At 44.7% G+C, this 24200-nt stretch overlaps 3 protein-coding genes, 1 pseudogene and 1 gene segment (V, D, J or C); 2 read left to right on the top strand and 3 right to left on the bottom strand.

Moving 5' to 3' along the window:
• Positions 1-1059: 1059 nt before the first annotated feature.
• Positions 1060-4599, bottom strand: LOC101478945 (uncharacterized). Of its 2 annotated transcripts, XM_014410721.4 has the most exons (6): positions 3920-4599; positions 2976-3305; positions 2717-2842; positions 2318-2368; positions 2085-2209; positions 1060-1962 (listed from the first exon to the last, which is right to left on the bottom strand). In XM_014410721.4, the coding sequence occupies exons 1-6, from the start codon at positions 3957-3959 to the stop codon at positions 1777-1779; spliced, it is 858 nt and encodes a 285-aa protein (XP_014266207.2). In that variant the 5' UTR covers positions 3960-4599; the 3' UTR covers positions 1060-1776. The 2 variants fall into 2 exon arrangements, with proteins under 2 accessions (XP_014266207.2, XP_014266208.2); XM_014410722.4 differs by lacking the exon at positions 2717-2842.
• An 88-nt stretch (positions 4600-4687) lies between these two features.
• LOC101479415 (uncharacterized) lies at positions 4688-7845 on the bottom strand. Its single transcript, XM_076879143.1, has 2 exons — positions 7436-7845; positions 4688-6589 (listed from the first exon to the last, which is right to left on the bottom strand). Exons 1-2 carry the CDS (start codon positions 7605-7607, stop codon positions 5727-5729), a joined length of 1035 nt encoding a protein of 344 aa, XP_076735258.1. The 5' UTR covers positions 7608-7845; the 3' UTR covers positions 4688-5726.
• A 1391-nt stretch (positions 7846-9236) lies between these two features.
• LOC112429661 (Ig kappa-b4 chain C region pseudogene) lies at positions 9237-11509 on the top strand (annotated as a pseudogene).
• An 813-nt stretch (positions 11510-12322) lies between these two features.
• LOC112429664 (immunoglobulin kappa variable 6D-21-like) lies at positions 12323-12897 on the bottom strand. The segment is given in 2 exon segments: positions 12323-12693; positions 12852-12897. Coding segments are annotated over 2 exon segments (417 nt in total).
• Positions 12898-17770: 4873 nt separating this feature from the next.
• LOC143414760 (paraneoplastic antigen Ma3 homolog) lies at positions 17771-20765 on the top strand. Its single transcript, XM_076879595.1, has 3 exons — positions 17771-17898; positions 18304-18460; positions 18808-20765. The coding sequence occupies exon 3, from the start codon at positions 19029-19031 to the stop codon at positions 20763-20765; it is 1737 nt and encodes a 578-aa protein (XP_076735710.1). The 5' UTR covers positions 17771-17898; positions 18304-18460; positions 18808-19028.
• The last annotated feature ends 3435 nt before the right edge of the window (positions 20766-24200 follow it).

The raw sequence follows: 24200 nt of genomic DNA, 5'->3' as shown, positions 1-24200 counted from the left end.
GGCACGCCGAGCTGCTCGCATACGCTGATGTCTGGAAGTCCTGATGCACTGATTTCATCCCAGAGTCGACCCTGCGCACAGAGATTCCTCCAGGATCTGTGAGGACGTTGAGGATATGATGTTCTGTAGATCACAGTGAGGAACATTATTCTGAGACTGTTCCACAGTCTGTAGATGCAGGTTTTTGCACATTGGTGAACAACTGATGATGTTTTTATACTTGATCATGTGACGGACCTGCTGAAAATAACCCGGTCAGCTGCTGCTCCACCTCTTTTTTTCAGCCTTTTTTTCCCCTCAAGTCAACTTTAAGACGTGTTGCTGAAATCAAATTTAAAATGAGTCAGAAATATTGAGGAAATATTAAATGTCTCAGTTTGTTTTTGAGATGTTTTTGGGAATTATGAATTATTTGCTTTTCATTCTAAGAGTTTTTCTAAATTTAAAGCCATCAGGACACATTCAAAAACACGAGGGCTGAACACCAAAGACCGAAAACGCACTTCAGAACTTTTCTGTTCAGTCTTTATTCGACCAAGATACTCAGACTTAAGATGTAGGCACAGGTTAGTGTCATGCCCAGAGTTCTGGACTCACATACAGGGTAAGAGTGAATAAAGAAAGCTGTTCAACATCGTACACTTACATGTGAAAGCTCAGGAAACTGTAGACACAGAGTAGATAAATGTCAGCGTCACCTTGGGCCCAACCAGGGCAGTAACGCTCAGGTGCAGGCCTGAGTAACTGCTCTCAGATCATTTCAAATGATCAGCAGGACCAGCTCAGTAAGACAGTTGTGTGTGATGCTGCAAACGTTGGCACTGATGTGATACCAGGTAAATACACGGCCAATTATAAGCATCGATGCCAATACTGATACTTTAACCCACAAATGTAGCTTCTGTGGGGAAGAACACTGTGTCATGAGATCAGTCATTAATTTGCATACTTTCAGCTTTTATTTTGAAACTGTTTTTTGTAGACCTGAGTGTAAATGTCCCTGTCTCTCGTCGGGTCAGCTTCTGTTGATTAGATTTAAATAAAACAAACGTGACAACCAACATGAAAAAGATATTTTTATAGTGACTGCGTGGCGTACATTTTTTATTTCCAAAGAAATGACTGACTTAACACAGTTCAGTGAGCTGCATGCTGGACTTGGAAACAAAGTATTGATCGTAGCACACTAGTACAGATCCAGCATCAGTGCTCATACTGATAGCTGGATTTAGTTGATTAGATGATCACAGGTCAGTAAGTACGATGGCAACAGACCAGCAACACTCACAGGAGCAAGAATCAGATAAAGTGTGAAGCATTGCAACGTTTTACTATTAAACACAGTTAAACAGGAACCATTCAGCTATGTAAAGAATTTACAATACAAAGGTTAATTATGTTTGATACCAAAACACATTATTTAGTGTAATCTTATTTACGGCCTTTTAATGTGAAGCTGGTCAAAGTGGCCTCTTTATTAATCACATTGTAGCAAAAGTTATTAAGTCATTAGATTAGTGACAATCATGTAACATACGTGATGTGAAATCCAGCGTCTGTAGGGACGGCAGCAACAGAGGACAAAGTTCAGGGGTTAGCCTTCATTTACACCCACAGCTCAGAGAGGCGGGGCTTATAAACTGAAGTGATAACAAACATACACAAATAAAAAAAACTTGAAAATGATAAATATTATAACTGATGTTTACAGTTATACAGTTATAAACATCACAGACGTATCTGTGGATGAGTTTGTGATGGAAACATTTCAGGATTTTACTGGGATGTTACTGATTTGCAGGAAATTGTGTCCGTCTGACTGAATCGCACATGTGACATGTTCTGCATGTCGGTGAGGGTGGAGTAGATGTGGTCCTGGTCTGTGGGGGCTGGAGTCATGGTCTCATAGGTGGAGTCACATGTGGATCCTGGAGCTCCGCTCTTCTGCTGGGCTGCAGGTAACTGAAAATATTTAACACATCCAGTTACAGCACATGTATGTATGCAGCTGGTGTTTGCTGCCCTCTAGTGGCACTAATCTGTCATGCAAGGTTAAACACTGACAGAAACACTGATGGAGTTACCTCCACCTGTCTTCCATCTGATTTCCTGTTTTTCCTGTTCTCCATCCATCTGTAGAGGAGCAGCAGGAAGCCAGTCGACAGCACGACGATCACAACCACACACACAACCAGAGACACAAAGTAATCTGGACACAGAAGACGACACTGAGTGGGACGTGTGTGTTTCAGGGTCATAAACAGAACGTTTTATTGCACTGACAGGATATTAATAAAGCTGCCAGACAGGTGAGTACCTGTGATCTGCTCAGGGAGAGCTGGCGTGGGGGTGGTGCCGGTGGGTGGAGCTGTGAACAGAGAAATGCCGTTAGAGACGTGAGACAGAAAACTAGTCCTGTTCCAGCTATGAACAGCAGGGGGCGACAGACGTCTCAGTGACTCACTCACAGGAGTCTCTGAGTGCATCACTTCCCTTTTTCTAAGGAAGTCAGCTCTCAATAAAAGAGGAAATCTGTGTGTCAGTGAAGCTGAAAGTTCCTGAAAAAGCCGTCGTGTTGATGCTGAGAAAACACAAACACTCCTAAAATAACACAAAGACTATTTCAGAGCATCCATATGATGGTGTCACTTCCCCTTTCAGCAGAAAGAAAAGTGGCGCCTGTCCAGTATTCAGGCCTGTTTATACCAATCATTACATGTCATTGTTGCAGCTGGGACCGCCACACCTGGCCCTGACACGGTTTGGCCGTACGTGCTGAGAACTGAGCCTCCACATGTGACGAGTGAAGAGCGAGCGCGTGGATTTCCCCCGTGCCGGCTCCCTGTTAAACCCAAAATCAAACTAAATGAACAACATAAAGAAGCAGAGCTGTGATGATGACTGCATGACGTTTTCAGGCTGATGCATGAAGTTTGGTTTGAATAAAAATGATTTGGGATCCAGTAACGACTCACCTGAGACCGTGAGGCGTGTCTTTGCGGCGTCGCTCTGACCGTGTTTGTATACGATGGTGATGATATATTCCCCGCTGTCCTGCGGCGTCAGCGCGCCCAGGGTCAGGTGGCCGTTGGCTGCATTAATCCACGCTCTGCCCTCGTAGGACGTGTTCAGTCTGAGCGTGGAGGAGCTCACCGAGGCAACGGTTATGATCTCCTTCCCGTCATTGAAGTGCCAGAACAGAGCCGAGCTCTGCAGGTCCTGAATCGGCGTTTTCAGCGTCACGTTGCTTCCGACACCTGCGTGCACGGAGCTTTCTGACAGGATCCTCTGACCCACGCAGCGCCCTGCAGGGACACAGGTCACATGACGCACCATCAGAGCTGTGCTGATTATACCGCCGTGACCTCTGACACTAACAGCTGTGCCACACCTTTACCACAGGAAGCAAAAACAGCAAAGCTTTCAAAGTAAAACCGAGCACCAAAACCCACTTTATGTAAACATGTTCACATTTCCAGCTGTCCTCTCCACAGTGGATCCGTTTCACACGTTTTCACTCCTGATTTCAGTTTGTTTGTTTCCTGTAAATCTGCTCCGAGGTCACATTTACAACCTTCCTCAGAGCTCCTTCCTTCAGCTGAGAGCGGGGTCAGCTCTGAGGAGGGCCGGACTACAAGCCCAGACCAACGGCTTCTCTTTACCTCTGTTTACCTGCTGGATCACCATGGTAACAGCAATGGTCACGCTCCAGCAGATGAACCAGGTTTGGGATAACCTCCGATAAATACCCGTGTTTGTTGGAGGTTATCCCAAACCTGGTTCAGGCTTCAGCGCGACTGCTTCGCGTTAACTTCAGCGGAGCTCTGACCAGGACGGGTCAGAGCTAAAGGGCAGCAGCTTCAGCCTTTATAATGACTAAAATATTAAACATTCAGCGCTGAGATGCTTAAATTCTTACCGATGGACGCGAGCAGACACAGGAGGGCGACCCGAGCCATGGTGGACGCGTCCAACGTTCCCAGCTGAGGACTCGGCTCTGGTTTCCTGATCTTTCTAGCAGCTCCGACTCACAGCCGAAGAGGAAGCTGGTCCGTGTTTTCTGCAAACGCTGGCACATTTCAGGGTTTCTAGAAAATCACCAAGCAAACGAGGAAGCGTCCGAGCCTTCATGGCTGCACGGGCCTGAAGCCCACAGCTGGGGGAAGTTTGGTAATCACAGGAAGGATGATGTCAGCGATCCCACTGCGACCTCTCCGACATCCTTGGTACACCTTCCAGCACGACCACACTGACCCTCAGTTTCACGCGTAGACACACATACAGAGGACGTCTGAAAGTGTTTCTGAACCTGCGAGCGTTCAGGCACAGCGGGCGGAAGATGTTTGGATCCAGGAGGACTCTTCAGACAGAAACCTAGGAGCTTATGAAGCGCTTTGTTCATCAGGAACCCGATGGTCATCCTCGCAAACATGAAACCTCCACCATCATCTGAAGCAGAGTCCAGCTCTAACACATTAACGGCAGCACAAACATGTCTGTGCTGCCGTTACAACATTACTAAATCTATGAAGGGTCCAAATGAGACTCCAGTGTGGGTGAAACATGTTTCCTGCAATCAAGAAACGTGCTGGCTTCGTTTGTCAGATTCAGACCCGTTTGATGATGAAATCACTCATCATCACGTCCTGAAGACTAAAACATTATTTACCACAAAGACACCAACACATTAAATGAGTCTGTCAGCGTTTCAGCTCTTTATTAAATAACAAAAGGTCAGAAAATGAAGAACAGCTGGAAAACAAACCAAGAGGCAGTGCTGCCATCTGGTGGACGTCAGTGAGGACGCGCTCATGCTAAACTACAGCAGTCCAGCTAATACTGTTTCTGATGTGGTGACTGAGCCGCCCTCAGTGTTACATTTGCATATTCATTTATCTCACAAAGAGGAAGACGTGCAGTTAAAGGACATCCTGTAAACCTCAGTATCAGCCGAGCGATGAGCTAATCCTCCTAACGAGTTCATCGGAAGCTGCACTGTGTGACACACCTGTGAGACGCCGGCCTTCTCCTAAACACAATAATAATGATACATGACCAGGATATGTTTGACCTATCAGGTTTAAGTTATGCTAACATCAGGTGTGTGGGGGCGTGGCCACAGGAAGGTCAAAGTGCTTTATACTGTTTGACAGCAACAGGGAAGCAGCAGGTATAAAACTGTTTCTGAGGATCTGTATTTCATACTGGCTCCTCCCACGTGCTCCTTCTCTTCCAGAGCACTGATTGGTCACTCAGCAAAGGTTACACCTGGTTGAGCCACAGAGCCGAGATCACGCATCAGTCCCAATCATCCTACGCATGCTTTATCAATAACACAAGCTCACCTCACAGGAGCCTGTCACCTGACCGCAGTCAGCTGATCAGCAGCGGGGATGTGCGACGTGGACGACAAACACGTGACTCTAATTACTCAGCAATGCACGACTGCATGTCGGATCCAGGAGGTTACGAAGCTGCCTCCCTCCCACCTGCAGCAGGTGTGACCACGCGTGTGATGTCACACAGAGTGCGGACACGCTGCTGCTGCCGGTGTACGGACAGCATTCCCGACGGCGTCCGCGTCACGAGGTCGTTCTTGCAGTGAAAACAGGAACACGCTGGTTTCTGCTGATGTCTGAATGAAGTTTTGATTCCACCGTCAGGCGAGGGTGAGCGACGGGCTGGCTGAGCTGTGATGCCACGCCGAGCTGTCATCCTCGCGGCGTTCACGTCTTGCTGCTTTCGGCGACGCACTTGTGCTTTTTGACCTGCGAATGCCACGTGAACCTTTTGTCACACACGTTGCACTTAAAGGGCTTCTCCTCCGAGTGGACGGCCATGTGCGTGATGACGTTGGCCTTGTTGGTGAACTTCTTGGCGCAGACGGAGCAGCTGAACGGCTTCTCGCCCGTGTGCACCCTCATGTGGTTGACGAGCGTGTTGCGCAGGCTGAAGCTCGTGTTGCACACGGAGCAGGTGAAGGGCTTCTCCCCGGTGTGCACGCGCAGGTGTGTGGTGAAGTTGGAGCTCTTGGAGATTTTCTTGCCGCAGAACGGGCACGTTTTCTCCCCCGTGTGGCTCTTCATGTGGCTCTGCAGGTGGTTCTTGCCTCCGAAGCGTTTGCCGCACTCAGAGCAGCTGTAAGGTTTCTTGGCTAAGTTACTTCCCGCGTCTCTCACAGCGTCCTCTGACGGCGGTTTCCCGCTCTGCACTGGAGCGTCCTCTGGGGCCCCGGTGTCAGAGGAAGTCCTGACAGGCTGCGGGTGGAGGTTTCTGGCTGCTTCTGGTCCTGCTCGATCCTCTCCACCAGCTCGTGCCTGCAGCTGGCGGCTGCTGAGCTCGCTGCGGGTGTGAAGGAGGTCGGGGGACTGAGTGCTCTCTTCCACCTCCTCCTCAATCTTCACGGTGACGGGAATGATGGTGAGGTCCTCGTGCACTCCGGGCCGCTCTCCCGGCTGATTGGTCCAGAGCCCCTCATGTTCATCTTTGACTCGTGGCGGTTCTGGACTCTCCCGGTGCAGACCGGGGCTCTTCTGCTCCTGTGATGCTCCTTTATCCGCCGTAAACTTTGTGGGGCTCAGGGGAGACCCTGGAGGACACAGAGGGAGGAAACGAGCACTGGTTAGCCCAACAGACCAAACGTGGCCAGCAGGGGGCGCTCCTCTGGAGCTATGAGTACGTCTGTCCCATTCACTGCTTTCAGGCTGACTGAATAAAACATGAAGTTCATTTTGGACATTTTGGTTTTGTTACAGAGGACCAGACAGCAGGATTAGTTACCATGGTTACGTCCATCTAAGAGTGCACGGTCATGTGATTAGTGTCGTGTAACACGGTTACTCATAAACAGTTACTGTCTTCTTTTTGGGGGGGTTAACTTTCAGTATATCATTTAAATGAAAAATAATGGGGCTGCGGTGACATCACTGCTGAACCATAGTGGCTCCTTTAGGTGCTGAGGGGGAGGTGTCAGCTGCAGCCCCACAGCTGTCCCTGTGGGGCTGCAGGTACACACACTCACCTGCACCGTTAGTGAAAACATGCTGCTGCTCCATCCACAACACCAGAGAAAAATTATTCTCCATGGTTACTGTTCCTACGGAGACACATCTCACCTGCACCCAACTTACAATTAAACTGCCTAGTTAAAATTTACAACATCTGGAACAGCTGCTTATCCTTTCCAACGACAACAACTAAATAATATTAACTATTATTACTATAAATATTATAACAAAAGTAATATTTTTATTAGTATTGTTGTTATTTTGTTGTTGTTATTATAAAAGAATAACATGAATAACAATAATAAAAATTGTCATTATTCATTCATTATTGTCATTATTAATAACAACAACAACAATGGTGATGATGACGATAACAATAACGACCACATCAATGGTGTTAGCCGTCCGGTCTGTCTCCGGTAACCCACCGTGCGGGCCCCCCCGGCTCTCGGCAGGGTGTCCGTCCGGCTGCCTGCTCCTGTGCAGGCGGATCTCCTGCTCGTACTCCTCCATTGTCCTCTCAAAAAGCGCGAAAATCTCCTCAGCGGCCGCGTTGAGCCGCTGCTTCACCAGCGCTCTCAGCACCTCAGCCTTCGACATTTCCCCGCCGTCAGCCGGACACGCAGATGCCGAGCCGAGCGAGTCTGCGGCTGCGCGGAGAAGGTTCGGAGGACAAAGTCGCAGGGAGCACCGACACCTGCCCGCTAACCTCCCCAGGACCTAACCCTGACCTCACCTGTGTTTCTTTACTGGGACGGAACACACCGAGCCTGTCTAATCCGAACCGGAAACCCGACTGCTACTAATTTGTTCTGCACATGCGCTGAACAAACTACTTCCCCTTTTCGACTTTTCATAATAAAAGCATTCTTTTAGCGCGATTCTCATATGGACACCCCGCACCACCCGACCCTAAAATGGATAAAAGAGAGGATTGATGGATGGACATGTCATTGTGTTCAGTATAACAACAAAGTGCTTGACATACATCAAAATTACTAGAAAATGAGGTGTAATAAATAAGAACATACTTTACAGGAGAGAGGATCAAAGTTGGGAGACTTTTTATTTAATAATATTGTATATTCATTTTTTCAGCTTGATAAGATTGTAAATACGTTATACGTTAATGTCAGATATGAATTGGACAGTTCATACAGTCCTACATATGAAAGCAGTCCTACATATTTGTTTACAGTTTTTTACAGCCACTAGGACACATTTCTCAATACTTAGGTCATTTTTGCAAAACTCTTCACACAATTCCCGTAACTGACCTTCAGCTTGGCAAAGCAGTTCATTTCACATTCAAAATGCACTACAACTACCAAAACACTTCATTCAGGTCTCAAATAAACTCATTCTTCCAGAACACTAGCAAAGGTTGACAGCCGACAAACACACTTTGTCACCCACAAAACAATGACCTAAAAAACACTAACAACATGTAGCATTACACAGTGTTTTCCTGTGTAAAACAAGGACACATCTCTGTTTATAATTTCAATATATGTTACTGGAATGAATCAGACATCATGCAGAATTCGTTAATATTTGTTTATGTATTTTTATTTTTTTGCACTAAGTAATCCCAAAATACAAGAATTTGTATACACACCATCCACTGATACACATACAATAGTAATGCTAATCTACTCGGTCTTCTCCATTTCTGGCTGGGTCCATGTTTACATCACAAAGCAAACCTATTCAGCAGTCGTCTCCTTTTGTAATGAAATTGAAGGAGTAACACCTGTGTAGATGTTCATCTACAATGAGAATCAGCTGTGGCTGGTTAAACTGGATTTTTAGATTTAAAATATGTTTCAATAAAATATTGCTGTTGCATTTTGCTCTTTTTAAGTTTTGCATTGTGTTATTGTTTTGGCCATAAGTTTAACAGTTTTGAAAACAGTATGTAAGTACATGCAAAATGTCCTGTACGTACAAAGATTTTTGGCAGTTGTTGTGTCTGAGTGAGAAAATAATTCATGAAATTTGAGAGATGTAGTCATTGAATGCCTTTTGTGCCAAAACAATGATAACTGATCCTCAGTTTAGCCCACATAGACTTCTGTTGTGCTCACTGTGTGAGGAGTTTTGCAAAAGTGACCTAAGTATTGAGAAATGAGTCCTAGCGTCTGTAAAAAACTGTAATATGTGCACTGAAGGACATATCAGGCAGTGAAGAATAGTTTTCAAGAAGGCCTTCGTGTTTTGAGCAGGACAATGCGTAACTGCAGACTAGATCTGTTCCAGCAGCACGGCTGCAGTACTGACCTCTGATCAGCCGAGATGTGAATCATCATGAACGCAACAACAGGACGAAGCAGAGCCAGGACTGCTAAAACTCTGCTCTCCTCAGCTCACAGACCCAGAAAACTAGGAGCTCTGAAATGAGCTCCTAGTTTGTGTGTGTGTGTGTGTGTGTGTGTGTGTGTGTGTGTGTGTGTGTGTGTGTGTGTGTGTGTGCGTCTGTGTGTGCGTCTGTGTGTGTGTGTGGGTGCGCGTTTGTGTGTGTGTGTTTGTGTGTGTACGTGCGTCTGTGTGTGCGTTTGCAAACTAGAAAACTAGGAGCTCTGAAATGAGCTCCTAGTTTTCCTGAAATCATGCATTTCCTCAAATGACAGGCTGACATGTTTTCTGTGATCTGCTGTGAATAAAATGTTTGTGATTGTCACTTCTCCTCACTCCTATTGTTGTTTTCATTTTACATGGATTTCCAAGTTTTTTGCAATTAGTGTTTTACTACTCAGCATATCATATGTGTGTGTGTGTGTGTGTGTGTGTGTGTGTGTGTGTGTGTGTGTGTGTGTGTGTCCTCACTGCAGACACTGATACAGTGATGATCTTCCAGCTGCAGCAGTCACTTCCGTCTGTGAGGTTTTTGTACGAGTGTTTTTCACTGTGTGAACATCGGAGTGCTGTGGTAACTCTGACAGTAATAAACTCCTGCATCATCAGCCTGGACTGCACTGATGCTCAGAGTGAAGTCCAGGCCATTCCCTGCTCCACTTCCACTCAGTCTGGAGGAAATTCCTGAAAGTCTGTCTGATGTTCTGTAGATCAGAGCTTTGGGAGCTTCTCCAGTTTTCTGATGGTACCAGGTCAGGTAGTATTGTGAACCAGAATACTGAGCTACTTGTGTACTGACTTTACAGTTGATGTTTACAGTCTGACCAAGCTGCACAGATTTGGATGCTGACTGAGTCACCACAACGTTTTGTCCAGCAGACCCTGAGGAGAGAAAAAACTCTGGACATGAGCTGGTGAGGTGAAACTCAGCTACGCTCTGAATGATTTTCACGTGACAGAAAAATGATTTTCCTCACCTTGAGTCAAGCAGAGGAGAGTCCAGATGAGGACGCAGATCAAAGTCATGTTTTTGATGAAGAGGATTTCTGTGGCGTCTGTTGTGATGAAGGCCAGCTGTCAGTCATGCAGTGTTCAACTGTCAGGACTATAAACTCTCCCAGAGCACTGGAGCATGGTGCTGCTGATGCAAAGCAGCTCACCGTGGACATGCTCAGATTGACTCCAAGGCGGACTCGATTACTCTCATGGATCTATCAGTTATCACAGGATTCATCTGGAGTCTTCTCTGCATTTTGCATCTCTTAAGTTTCTTTAAGTATTTTCTTTGTTTTTTTACATAGTGAAAGTAGATAATGAGAATATTTATCTTGTTTAAATCTGGCTTATGTTGAAATATTCTGACTGGTTCGGTTTAGCAGATAACGTCTTTATCAGTGAAATGATCAGCTGGTGATAGTTTAACAGTAATTATGATTGTAGAAATGCACCAAATGAAATGATTAAAATGTTGAATGTAAATAACTGAATATTTGTTCAAAGTGTGTTATATTTTGTATTAAACACTAAAACCATGCAGATAATTAGAAGTTGATGCTGAAGATAATTACTGAGATGCTGTGTAACAGTTTGGCCCCAGTGCAGTTTGTTGAGCTTCAGGTCACATGAGGACTGTGAGTGCGCTGATGTGCATGAGAGCTTTGTTAAAGGGAAGTGAAACACTGTGTGAGTGAGTGACTGGTGGAGCAGAAAAACATCTGTCAGAAAGTCCTTAAAGGAGAAGATCTGCTCTCACACAGTGAAGGCGTTACTGCCAGCTGTGCCGTGTGCTCCCTGTCCTCTAAGCTGATTGGTGTCTCCTAGGTGACGCTCGTCCCACCCTGACGGTGCTGCCCCCCTCCAGAGAGGAGCTGCAGCAGGGGAAGGCCACGCTCATGTGCCTGGCCAACAAGGGCTTCCCCTCAGACTGGAGTCTGTCCTGGAAGGTGGACGGCAGCAGCAGCAGCAGCTGGGAGGAGGGCAGGAGCCCAGGGGTGCTGCAGGAGGACGGCCTCTACAGCTGGAGCAGCACCCTGAGGCTCCCTGCAGACCAGTGGGAGAAGGTGGGCTCTGTGACCTGTGAGGCCACCCAGGGCTCCCACACTTCTCTCTCACAGACACTGAGGAGAGACCAGTGTTCCCAGTCCTGAGCTGACTCTCTCTCTTTTTCTGTCACTCGTCTTTGTTTTGTTCATCATTTCACTGTTTGACACAATAAAGATTCATTCAAAGAAACTCTCGTTCCACTTCTGCCCTTTTTAACTGAGCTTAAATTTAAATTTTTTAGTTCACCGTTATTCATACAGGTAGTCCCACTTGTACAGCATCAGAGTCTGAATGCGAAATGTTTCAGAAAAACATTAAAGTTACAACAATAAAAGAAACACCAAAGTACCTCAAACTGTTTAATATTTAAGAAGTTCCCAGTGTTCAATCACACATTGTTGTCAACTCTTAATGATGACATTAAAATAACTTGTTGTTATAGAGACTGAGACCCCCACGGCCTCATCCACCTGCGACTGTCTAAATAAGGCTGATAGGTGGTGCAGAGTTCAGAAACACACATGTGATTGTACTGGTGTTCATTTGACTTTAACACACTATTATAATATTTAATGAGAATTATCCGATGCTCAGAAATGAGTGGGAGGAGTCATTCTGTGGTACGATCCTGTAATAGTAGATGTCACTGTTTTTATAACAGCACGTGGATAAAACGTGCTTTCATCATTAAACAACATCTTTAATTTCCTATATAAAAGTCTACAATGTAAACAATAAAAAACATCCATACTTAATGTTTTAGTATTTGTAAATGGCCTGCATTTGTGTTATTAAAATGATCATCAACAGAATTTTTCAAAACTGACTTAGAAAGTTCAGTTTTTGTTAAACTGAAATGTGTTAGTATAACCTGATGAGCTGCACAGTGTTTGTTTCCTTCACAGCGAAGTTAGTCTTTAGTCTGAGTGCAGCTGTTGAGACAGTTCCTCTAAAGCTGAGGGAGGTTTTTGTACGGCGCTGTATCGCTGTGTGAACAAGTTGCTACCCTGCTGACAGTAATAAACTCCTGAATCTTCAGCCTGGACTCCTCTGATGCTCAGAGTGAAGTCAGTACCAGATCCACTTCCACTGAAACGATCTGAAACTCCAGACTGACGATTTGTAGCTTTATAAATCAGGAGTTTAGGAGCTTTGCCAGGTTTCTGAAGGTACCAGTGAAGCCAGTCACCAACACTTGTACTGGTTCTACATGTGATGGAGACAGACTGCCCTGCAACCACAGACTGAGCTCCAGGAGACTGAGTCACGATGATTTGTCCTGATGAACCTGGAAAAGATGGAAAAAAGGAGAAGGGTTACTGAGACAAATCCAGCGTGGAGAAAGATGATCAGCATCCAAACAGAAGATGGAGAACAGATGGAAGAAGGTCACTGCTGCTGGTTTCAGTGTTCACGCTGAAGCCACGCGCTCACAGAGAGTCTCACCCTGAACAAGGAGCCCCAGGGTGGCCAGCAGTAGAGTCAGTGACATCATCATTGTGCTGCCGGCGTGTCAGTGTCTCTGAAAGGCCTGGACAGACACTGATCAACACTGGCCTCTTAAGGGCTGTGAGCAGAGGCAGGACACGTATGCAAACACACAGAGTCAGTCAGCTGGAGCCGTCCTCAGCACATCACCACCTTTCCTTCTCACTCGTGGCTCTACTCGCTGTTTTTCTCATGCAAACTATGATATTACCTTCACAGTTTTACATATTCCAGAATTAGTTGGTCGCAAAGATAGAACATTTTTAAACTAAGCAGTCTGGTACGATGGCAGCGTTCACACTGCCGGTGACTTGATTGCAGTCAGGTGTGAAGGCTGATTGGAGTCTCCACCTGAAGGTGGAGCCCAGTGCTATGAAAAATCCCACACTCAACAGGCCCATGACAACATGATAACAGGATTATATTCTTAAACTTAGTTACAGCACAGCCAGAATACATCTATTGTGATAAAGTCTACTCTCCGCTGCTGTGTAATCAATGATTTTAAATGTAAATGTTATCAGGAAATGATCAGACAGCAGAGGGTTTTCAGGATACACTGTTAAATGTTCAGGTTCGATGCCATATGTTAAAACAAGATCTAGAGTGTGATTAAAGTGGTGGGTGGGTTCTTTTACATTTTGAGAGAAGCCAATTGAGTCTAATAACAGATTAAATGCCATGTTGAGGCTGTCATTTTTAGCATCTACATGGATGTTAAAATCACCCACAATAATTATTTTATCTGAGCTCAGAACTATATCAGATAAAAAGTCTGAGAAATCAGAGAGAAAGTCTGTGTAAGGCCCAGGTGGACGATAGATGATAACAAGTAAGACTGGTTTCTGAGTTTCACAGCTGGGGTGGACGAGGCTAAGCATCAGGCTTTCAAATGAATGAAAAGTCTGTCTGGGTCTTTGGTTGATTAATAGGCTGGTGTGAAAGATTGCTGCCACACCGCCCCCTCGGCCTAAAGCTGCCTCCATCCATCACCTATCCTTGCTGACATGTGGCACAGTTATTAGTACTGTTGCCTCAACACAAGAAAGTCCTGATTTTGATTGCACCACCTGCCTGAGGCCTTTCTGTGTGGAGTTTGGACTTTCAAATACATGATTTTAGAGATTCTTTAAAATCAGTTCAGTACATGTTTTCTTTTCTATGTTTACGTAACATAATTTTTCAATAAGGCCATCACATATGAATTTTCCGTTATATATATATTTCACTTCACGTTTCATTCAGTGTATGCACTTTTGTCATGGTACCTGTGTTGTTGACCTAGTGTTTTTTGTTTATGTTTTTTTGAGTCTTGTGTAATGATATTGTTGTGTTCTCTGTGTGACTTATGTTTCCTAGTTGACTTATCTCTATTCCTACTTTGTTATTAGGCCCCTTTTTATGTCCTGGTCTCGTCTCTGTGTCCTTAACCTGGCATTTCTGTGAAGTCTGTCTCATGTCCAGGTATAGTTGCCTGTTTCACCAGTCATGGCTCTGTGTTTCTGTCTGGTCTCTCTCGCTGTCCTGTCCTGTCTGTCTTCTCATTCTGTTCCTTGTATTTTAGGCGGTCTGCATCTTACTGTGTGTTTCCTGTTTTATTCTGAAAGTGTCTTGTCCTGTGTGCGTCATGTTCAGGCTTGTTTCCCAGCTTCTTCTCAGTTGTTAGATTGTTGCCAGCTGTGTTCCCCAGGTGTCCTCATTCCCTCTTGTATTTAGTGTCAGTGGCGTGTCCAGCGAGGTGGCCTGGGGGGGCACAGGCCACCCCCCCAACCAGACTGGCCACCCCAGGTGCCACCCCAAAGGCAAAACAATAAAATTCAATCAAATATCAAATGTCCGATTATGTTTTCACGGTGAAGCTCAGATATCCGAGTGTAAGTGAATGCAGCATCGGCTTCTGCGCTATGTGCATCACGTTAGCAAAGGTAGGAGAGCCAAGCACGAAAGACGCACTACAGGAAGCAATTTTTCGGTGAAAGAAAATGAGGACAGAATAAATGTCCCGGTAAGTAATATCAAGTTTGTTGAGTTTAGTAAACTTCGGTGAAATTAGAATACCAAGGAAAAAATAACACTTAAAGAATTATTACAGCCGTGGAATATTTCAGACAGTATGCTACTGAGGGCAGCTAACATAAGAGTTATGAGTTATAAGATATAATCTAAGTCGTAACATTGCTGTATGGAGCTGCAGATTTGGTTGCAGGTTAACATAGCTGGACTGGCCATCGGGCATACCGGGCATCTGCCCGGTGACTTATTTTTAATTTTTTTTTGTAACGGCATGAACAATGAGAGGTGGTGGATTGGCCAGATGCAGGTCGATGTGTAGAAATAACTCCGTTGTTTGGTGGTGGCTATGGCGGGGCTTCCACAGAGGCCAGCAGGTGGATGAGGGAAGGGGAGGCAGGAGGAGAGACCCGAAGCAGCCACCAGTCCGAGTGTCAGGTGAACTGAACTTCAGGTAAGAAGTTATGACCTGCAGTCTATCTGGGTCAGATATAAACCAAGTTTAGGTGGAGTTTATTTTCGTTGTGCTGACTTTTTACTGTCAGTTGCAATAACTCATACTGCGTACTAACCAGCTTGACGGAGTTTTTATACAGCTGGGTGGGTGCTATGATGTTACTGATAGTGAACTTTATTTTATTCATAAGGTTAGTTAGTAGAGTTGCCAACGGCTCCTTAAAAAAATGGAATGGTCCCTCAATCAGAGAAAATATTACACGTTTCGTATTGAGCTGAGAAGAGACGCAGTTTGTCCCGAACTTTAGCTAGAATGGAAAAAAGACACAAAGCTGGAGTTATTCTGTCGTAACGCTGCACAGCTGCCTCTTCTTCTCTCATTCTCTCCCCTCCCTCTCCTGTTGCTACTTCAATCATGAAACTGATCAATGATCAGCTGATCGGCTTTTCTCTCTTGTTTGTTTATCGCCCACTTTGCGCCAGAAAGAGGAAACCAGCAGATGTCACGTTAAACAACAGCAGCACTTTTAAGCTTGATCAGCTGTTGTTAGAATTTATTTAATATTAATTTCTAGTATCAGCTGATGTTTGCTGGAGCCACAGCTGTAAAGCTGCTGGTCATGATGTTGGTTTGGTTATGTGGTGAGAGGGAAACATGAAGATGAAACCAGGAGATGTCCTTACTGAATCATCAGAGCTGAACAGGTGATGGAGAAACAGGTTTACCTTTTAGGTGACATGAATGAGTTGAAGTTATGAACTGTTTCTGAGAGACAAATAACACCAGGATCCTTTTTTATGTAGCTGACAGCTGGTAACTATGCAGGGGCGGGTCTAGCAAAGTTTAGCCAGGGGGGCAGGTAGGGCATTAACAGGGAAAGGTGGGCACAAAGAAATACTTTTCTTTCTTATTCTCATTTAAAATATCTAGCTTTTATTAAATAATTATCTAAATCTTACAACCAAAGTTTTCATCTGACGTAAAATGTATAGAAATCATACATATACCAACAAGACAGTGTACATATGGAAAAGATATATATAAATCTTATAAAGTTTGTATCTGTCTTGTGTGAAACTTGTATGAAAAGCATATAAGAGTAAAAACAGATATAAGATCCCTTGAAAAATTATATAATGAAACTTGTATCTTTTGGATACTTACTAAAACAATATATGAAAGTAATGAGAAAGTGGCCACTTTCATGAGTAAATCATACAATCATACAAATAGTTTTTACTATTTCTTTTCCATATGGGACTGTCACAACAGCATTTGTTTACATTCAAAGGCTTTATGGCTTTAATACCTGGTGGGCCGGTCTGTAGTCAAAATGCCCGATTTTCTGTCCCAGTCCAGCCCTGCAGGTTAATACTGGCAGTGTCACCATGCCAGCTGACTGTATTTTATCATCAGCCAGTGTTGTTCTTTATCAATATTACCAAAGTTTACCATAAGGCAGCATAGAAAGTATTTACTTGCTTTCAGGTTTTATTCAAATGTTAGTCTTTTCAGTTGTTTCTCCACTTTTTTCCTGTTTCACAATCAAACACCAGTTTGTGAGAAGATGATCTTGTTTTTTTAACAGGCAGATAAAGTTTTGCATTGGCTAATTTGTCAATTTTTTGTTACAAATGTTCGTATTTTAATATTCAAAAATGTTTTTGCCCAAAACATATGTGCACTATATGTCAGTAAAAATACTATGCAAATATTGCTGTCCTTGACTGCTGAATAAACACTGACAAAGCACTAATTGTATCTCTTGTACTTTATCAACGCAGTATCTAACAACTTTGCACCGTAGTGGTTAAAGTCCAAAGACATGCAGCTTGTGGGGATAGGTTAATTGGATAATCCAAATTGTCACTAGGTGTGAATGTGAGCGCGAATGGTTGTCTGTCCCTGTGTGTTGGCCCTGCGACAGACTGGCGACCTGTCCAGGGTGTACCCCGCCTCTCGCCCTATGACAGCTGGGATAGGCTCCAGCACCCCCTGCGACCCTGAAAAGGATAAGCGGAAGTGAATGGATGGATGGATGGTTAAAATCTCATTCTAATAAGAGTTAAAAGTGCATTTGGTTATTAGGCTTATAGTTTTATTGAATTATGGTTAACGGTTGGTAGAATTTTTTTTTTAAACATTATCTGCCAATTACATCTGCCACCCTTCTCCAAATCTGTGCCCTTACCTGGCCCCCCCAACAAAAATTTTCTAGACACGCCACTGTTTAGTGTCCGTGTTTCCTTCTGTCCAGTGTCGCGATCTCCCTCTTGCTCTGTGTTCTGCCTCTGTGGTTATTCTCTGTTTGAACCCGTCTATTTAGTATTTTCCAGTTGCCTTCCAGTTTGTTTACTGTAACCCAGCAATAAACCCATTTCGGGTACAGTAGACATTTGAGTTGCTGTAAATAGTTTTAAAAAACCTTTATATGTGAAGCTAATGATTTAATATGTTGTTAGGAAAAAGTCTTGTAGCGGTTACAAACGTGAAGCGGAGCTGAGTCCGACAGCATTCGCCATTACACGAACTCCTCTGGTGAGTTAGCGTGCAGCTCATGTTCGTATGAAATGTTTTGTGCCTTATTATATTGCAGCGAGGTATCAAATCTACTGCTGTCATGTTGTTAAGAAAGAGACTAAATATTGTATAACGTGTGTTATTGGCTGACTGTTAGCAAGCTAGCCGTTAAGTGAGCCTAGCTAATGTCCTGAAATGGCGGCCGACACGAGGTCAGTTACAGTGTTATTATGTTATGCCTAAGAGAACAGCATTAATAAGCATTGTTAACAGCATTTATGTTCTGTTATATTTTTATTTTGACAAACCTGTATTATTATAATGGTAAGTCTGTTAAATAAGCCGTTAGTGACATGGACACTGAGTCAGTGGTACTGAGACTTATGAACATTTCAGTTAATTCTTCTGCACACTTGTGTGTAGGCTGGTTTGTTTGCCCTTTTGGTGCCCTGGATCCTACTGGATGAACTGCCTTGTGGAAGTCCTCATCTGATGACTCTGCCGAACCGTCCTGGCAAATAGATGGTCGTTGCTGCTTGCTGGATGCTATTATTGGATGCTACACCGTTCCAACAGAGCGGTAGGAACAATTCAAAGGGCCCCAACGATGCGCTCTATTTTTCCCTGAGCTCAGGTGATTTTCTTTTGGCCAAAGGACCTTAAAGGATACATATTTGATTTTGTTTATTTATTTGTTTTATTTTTCTTATGACACTGAGTGGAAAGACACTACAAAAAAAAGGGGTTTATTATTTAAAATTGTGTCAAATAAATGTGTTTATGCTAAGTAAGTGTGGTGTCCATTGTGTGCTGGAAGCCTTATTGTTCCTGTGGTGGAGCAGCTACTACCAATCTCCTTTACGGAACTAGCTTCTGACAGGATACAGGTATTTGGGATACATTTGATTTCTTGTAACCTATTTTTAGAGAAACTGTGATTCTGGGTTAAACATCGGGGTGAAATTGATGACACTGACACCTAGTGAACTGCCCAAGGTCAACAGTCCTGATTTCCACGCATTAAAGGTTTGGCGTAAGTACAGATTGCGTTACAAGTGGCGAGCCAGCCAGGAGATTGGTGAAAAGTAGCACCTTGACTTTCCAGCTCACAACACCTACCTCTTTTCCTTGACCCTATTGTGTTGGACATGGATCTTTGCAGACGTTTTGATGTAGATGGCCAGTGCTCACTTTTTGTGACTGGCGTTGAAGGGATTTACACAGATGATGACATTGCTAGTGTTTTTTCAGTAAATGGTAAAGTTTCTCGGATAGTTCGAATTCCAGATGAATCAAACCAGCCAGAGGGTAGAGTCCTGATACAATATTTGTCCGATCAAGCCATTTCCAAGATCAACCCCCAGATCTTAGGCGACTTGCCGAGCCCCAAGGATCCTGCTATCGGTTGGTCTGTCAAAACCATTCGAGATGTTGCTCAGGAAGAGGTAGGCAAGGAGTTAGCTCGTAGATATTTAGAAGAACTGAAGGCTGTTGGAGATAGTGGTAAAGCAGGTTTCTTGAGTGTTATTCAGAGTGAGGTCAAAGAAGTTCGACATAACTCTGAGATTCCTGACACACAGCCACACACAGCTCAGGATGGGGACACATCCCTCCATGACATTGTAGCTAGTGATCATGATGAACCTAATCACTACACACAGACCCACAATGCACCTGATAGTGCTGTGGTGAACCCTGTTAATATCGACCGCAGTCTCCTTAACCCACCTCAGATTCAAAAAGTTGTCGTTGAGCACGTTATCAGAAATGACTCAACAGCCCCGTGGTCTACACAAACCAGACTGCGCACCTTTTCTGGCCGTGCTCCTAGGCCCAATGGTGAGGTAGACTATGAAACATGGCGCACACAAGTGGACCTTCTTGTCAGTGATTGCTCTCTTAGTGATGTGCAAAAGGTTAGGAAAATACTTGAAAGTTTGCTAAGTCCAGCAGCCGATGTTGTTAAGTTGCTTGGTGTGAGTTCACCACCCAGGGCTTATGTTAGGCAGCTCGATTCCGCTTTCAGTGTTGTAGAGGACGGAGAAGAGTTATTTGCAACCTTTCTCAGCTCCAACCAGAATAGCGGAGAAAAGCCCTCAGCATATTTGAACAGACTCCATAGCCTCCTTACTCGAGCTATTTCTAGAGGGGGAGTCTCTGTCGAAAGTTTGAGCGAACACCTACTCAGACAGTTTATTAGAGGCTGCTGGGACCAGAGTCTCATTATAGCTCTCCAACTAGAAAACAAAAAGAACAGTCCACCAACATTCCCAGATCTACTCCTTATGTTGAGGACCGAGGAAGGTCGTAGATCTGCAAAGCTAGACAGGATGAAAAAACATCTGGGTGCTACAAAAGCAGCTGTACATGCCCACTCCATTTTTGATGTACCCTCCTATGATGATGAGCCCGTTCCAACACAGACTGCAAAGCAGAGCGAAGCATCTAAGCTTGAGAGGAGAATGGATGAGCTTTCAAAGCGGGTAGAGAAACTGAGTCAAAGGTCCAAGAATTCTCCTTTTGACAGTGAGCTTAGTGCAGCGTTAAAACAGCGGCAAGAAGAAACTGTTAAACTTGAAAGCAAAATAGATGAGTTGTCTAAACAACTCAGAGAGCTCACTCGGAACCAAAAATGTCCTAAAGAGAATAATAGTGGCAAAGACTTCCTTACGGCAAGAAATAGCAGTGCCAGGAGACCAGTTAAGGTTCCCTCTATGCCAAAAGCATGGTTCTGCTTTAGATGTGGTGAAGATAACCACATTGCCGCTCGATGCCCAAATGAACCCAACCAGGCACTAGTCCGCCAGAAGAATGCTGAGTTAAAGGAAAAGCAAGGAAGGTTCCAAGCCCAACAGGTTACTGAGCCTTTTGCTTTAAACTTGTAGCGGCTCCTGCTGTGGGACGTCCAGGAGCTGAGACCAGCATTAGTCCCGCCTCAAGTGACCAAAGAATTGGTGTTCAGAGCAAAATAAAGACCCAGACAACGGTTCAAGATTTCAGTTCCCAATCCCGCTTGCCACCCGGTCTGATAGGTCCTCGTTGTTCAGCTTCTGTTTTGGTTGAGGGTGTGCAATGCAACTCTATCATGGATAGTGGTTCACAAGTCACTACAATCTCCGAATCATTTCACAAGGATAAGCTGGCACATCTCCCCATTCAGCCCATTCAAGCATTGCTTGAGATTGAGGGTGCAGGTGGACAGCACGTTCCCTACCTTGGTTATGTTGAGACCCACATCACTTTTCCTCACAACATTACAGGCAAAGAGGAAGAGTTGGTTGTTTTGGCTCTTGTTGTGCCTGAGTGCCATTTTAACAGCAGAATACCAGTTTTGATTGGTACCAATGCACTGTTAAGACTCCATGATAAGTTATCTGAACGTGACGGTCCAGATTTCCTTCACAGACTGTGTTCCAGAGATGTAGCACTGGTTCTCCAGCACTTGGCTAAACAAATGGATGATTGCCACATACACCCAGTGAGGTTGAACGGGAAAGTACCAGTCACCATCCCTGCCAACCACAAGTGCTGTTTAATGGGCGATGTTAGGCTGAGAAAGAACACTCCTAACGTAAGTTTCGTCCTTGAACCAAATGAACACGACAAGTTACCTGGTGGTTTATTTCTTGAAACTGCTTTGATAGACATCCCTTACAAAGCTAAGAGTAAGGTTCCAGTCGTCTTGCAGAACTTGAGTGGGCATAGTATTGTATTGCAACCAGGAAGTACAGTTGCCCAGGTATGTGTAGCCCAGCACATTTCACCCCTGGTGCCTGTTTCAAATGCTTCTTCTCATGACAAGTTTGATGGAGAGAAGCTTAAGTTTAATCTTGATGAGTCACCCATCTCTGAAGAATGGAAAGAGCGCATCACCACCAAGCTCAAGTCTATTTCAGAAGTGTTTGCGGTTGATGATCTGTCTTATGGTCACACCACTGTGGTAAAACACCACATTCGGCTGAACGATGACACGCCGTTTAAGGAACGGTCGAGGCCCATCCATCCAAGTGACAGAGAAGCTGTCAAGCAACACCTCAAAGAACTGCTTAATGCAGGGGTTATTAGGGAGTCAGAGAGCCCCTACGCATCTCCAATAGTAGTTGTGCGTAAAAAGGATGGTTCAATCAGGTTGTGCGTTGATTACCGCAAGTTGAACGCACGGACCATTAGGGATGCTTATGCCCTCCCAAACATTGAGGAGACCTTCACGGCCCTTAGTGGTGCCAAGTGGTTCTCGGTCATGGACCTCAAATCAGGCTATTATCAGGTTGAGATGGCCGAGGAAGATAAAGCTAAAACTGCTTTTGTCTGTCCTCTTGGGTTTTATGAGTTTAATCGCCTGCCTCAGGGCGTTACAAATGCCCCAAGTACGTTTCAACGACTGATGGAGAAGTGTGTTGGGGATTTGAACTTGAGTGAGGTACTTGTGTTTTTGGATGATCTGATTGTGTTTTCAGACACCCTGGAGGAACATGAGGTGAGACTCATGAGGGTGCTGAACCGGTTGAGGGACTTTGGGTTGAAGCTGTCCCCAGAAAAATGTCATTTCTTTAGGCCCTCGGTGAAGTACCTTGGCCATGTGGTTGATGCCCAAGGAGTTCACACAGATCCTGATAAGATCTCAGCTTTGAAAACATGGCCTCGTCCTACAAACAAGAGAGAGTTAAAATGTTTCCTAGGCTTTGCCGGTTATTACCGGAGATTCATTGATGGATACTCAAAGATCGCAAAGCCTTTAAATAGTCTCACGGCTGGTTACTACTCACCCAAAAAGAGGGGTAAAGTGTATCTTGGAGAACATTTCAAACAACCATCAAACATTAACTTACCTTTTGGAGAGGAGTGGACACCTGAATGTGAAAATGCGTTTAAGACTTTGATTGAGAGACTGACATCGGCACCTGTCCTTGCTTTTGCCAACCCAGAGCTACCATATGTCGTGCACACTGATGCCAGTCGTGAAGGCTTGGGTGCAGCGCTCTACCAAGAGCAGGACGGGAAGCTGAGAGCTGTGGCTTATGCAAGCAGAGGACTTTCCAAAAGTGAGAGAAACTATCCCACTCACAAGCTTGAATTTCTAGCTTTGAAGTGGGCAGTTTGTGAGAAGTTTAACAGCTACCTTTATGGCGCTAACTTCACCATTGTGACGGATAACAATCCTCTCACGTATGTACTGACATCTGCAAAGTTAGATGCTGCTGGTCATCGCTGGTTAGCTGCGCTGTCTACTTATCAGTTCACCGTTAAGTACAGGGCCGGTCATGCCAATCGCGATGCAGACGGGCTGTCCCGACGGCCACAAGCTCCTCCTTTTGAAGATGAGGATTTCATCAAAGAAAGGGAGAGAGTTGATGACATGAAAAACCGTCTTCTAGAGGTGAGCAACGAGATGAGTCACGAGGTGGTATCTGCCTTATGTCAACGCCATCTTGTGGTGTCAAAGATCGAGCACTGTTCAAATCTAGAACAACCTTTGGCTGTAGAGTCTCTTGCTGTTGATCCCTCAACAGTTGCGGATGTATTTGGAGAAGACACATTACCATCTATGACAAGCTCTGACTGGTATAAAGCTCAGAGGGATGACCCGGTTGTCTCACGTGTCATTACCTTCGTTGAAAGAGCTCAAAAGCCCAGCTTCAGAGAAACAAACCTTGAAGTTCTTGATGTTAGGCTCCTTCTCAAGGAGTGGAGAAGACTCGAAATGAGAGATGGAGTATTGTACAGGAAATGGACAAATAGAGACAACACTGTATGGCAGTTAGTCCTACCTGAACAGTTCAGAGGGAAAGCGTTGCGTGGAGTGCATGATGAAGTTGGTCATCTTGGTTTTGAACGAGCACTGCATCTTGCCCGTTCCAGATTCTATTGGCCAATGATGACAAAGTCTGTAGAAGAGAAGTGCAGACAGTGTCCACGCTGTGTCAGGAGGAAAGCAGTGCCTCAGAAGGCAGCGCCTCTTGAAAATATTATAGCAACTTACCCGCTTGAACTCGTCTGTATGGACTATTTGTCAGTTGAGCCAGACAACAGAGACACCCGGAACATATTAGTTATCACTGACCATTTTACGAAGTTTGCTGTGGCAGTGCCAACTAAAGATCAGAAGTCCAGGACCATTGCAAAAGCTCTGTGGGAGAACTTCATAGTTCATTATGGGTTTCCCAGTCGTCTACTCAGTGATCAGGGTAGAGACTTTGAATCTCACACAATCAAAGAGCTATGTGCGTTGATAGGAGCAGACAAAATCCACACTACACCTTATCATCCTCGCGGAAACCCGGTGGAAAGGTTTAACCGGACGCTTCTTGATATGTTGGGTA

This window comes from Maylandia zebra, linkage group LG22 (genome assembly GCF_041146795.1).
Source record: "Maylandia zebra isolate NMK-2024a linkage group LG22, Mzebra_GT3a, whole genome shotgun sequence".
Classification (NCBI taxonomy): Eukaryota; Metazoa; Chordata; class Actinopteri; order Cichliformes; family Cichlidae; genus Maylandia; species Maylandia zebra.
Note: the sequence above shows the minus strand (reverse complement) of the source record. Positions and strands in the feature narration are given on the sequence as shown.

Excerpts from the sequence above, each read along its gene's own strand:
- LOC101478945 (XM_014410721.4), bottom strand. The coding sequence starts at position 3,959 with ATGGCTCGGGTCGCCCTCCTGTGTCTGCTCGCGTCCATCG. Across the intron at positions 3,306-3,919 it reads GTGTCTGCTCGCGTCCATCG|GGCGCTGCGTGGGTCAGAGG; the intron begins GTAAGAATTTAA and ends GTGTCCCTGCAG. Across the intron at positions 2,210-2,317 it reads TCTCCCTGAGCAGATCACAG|ATTACTTTGTGTCTCTGGTT; the intron begins GTACTCACCTGT and ends TTCTGTGTCCAG.
- LOC101479415 (XM_076879143.1), bottom strand. The coding sequence starts at position 7,607 with ATGTCGAAGGCTGAGGTGCTGAGAGCGCTGGTGAAGCAGCGGCTCAAC. Across the intron at positions 6,590-7,435 it reads GAGCCGGGGGGGCCCGCACG|GGTCTCCCCTGAGCCCCACA; the intron begins GTGGGTTACCGG and ends TGTGTCCTCCAG.
- LOC143414760 (XM_076879595.1), top strand. The coding sequence starts at position 19,029 with ATGGATCTTTGCAGACGTTTTGATGTAGATGGCCAGTGCTCACTTTTT.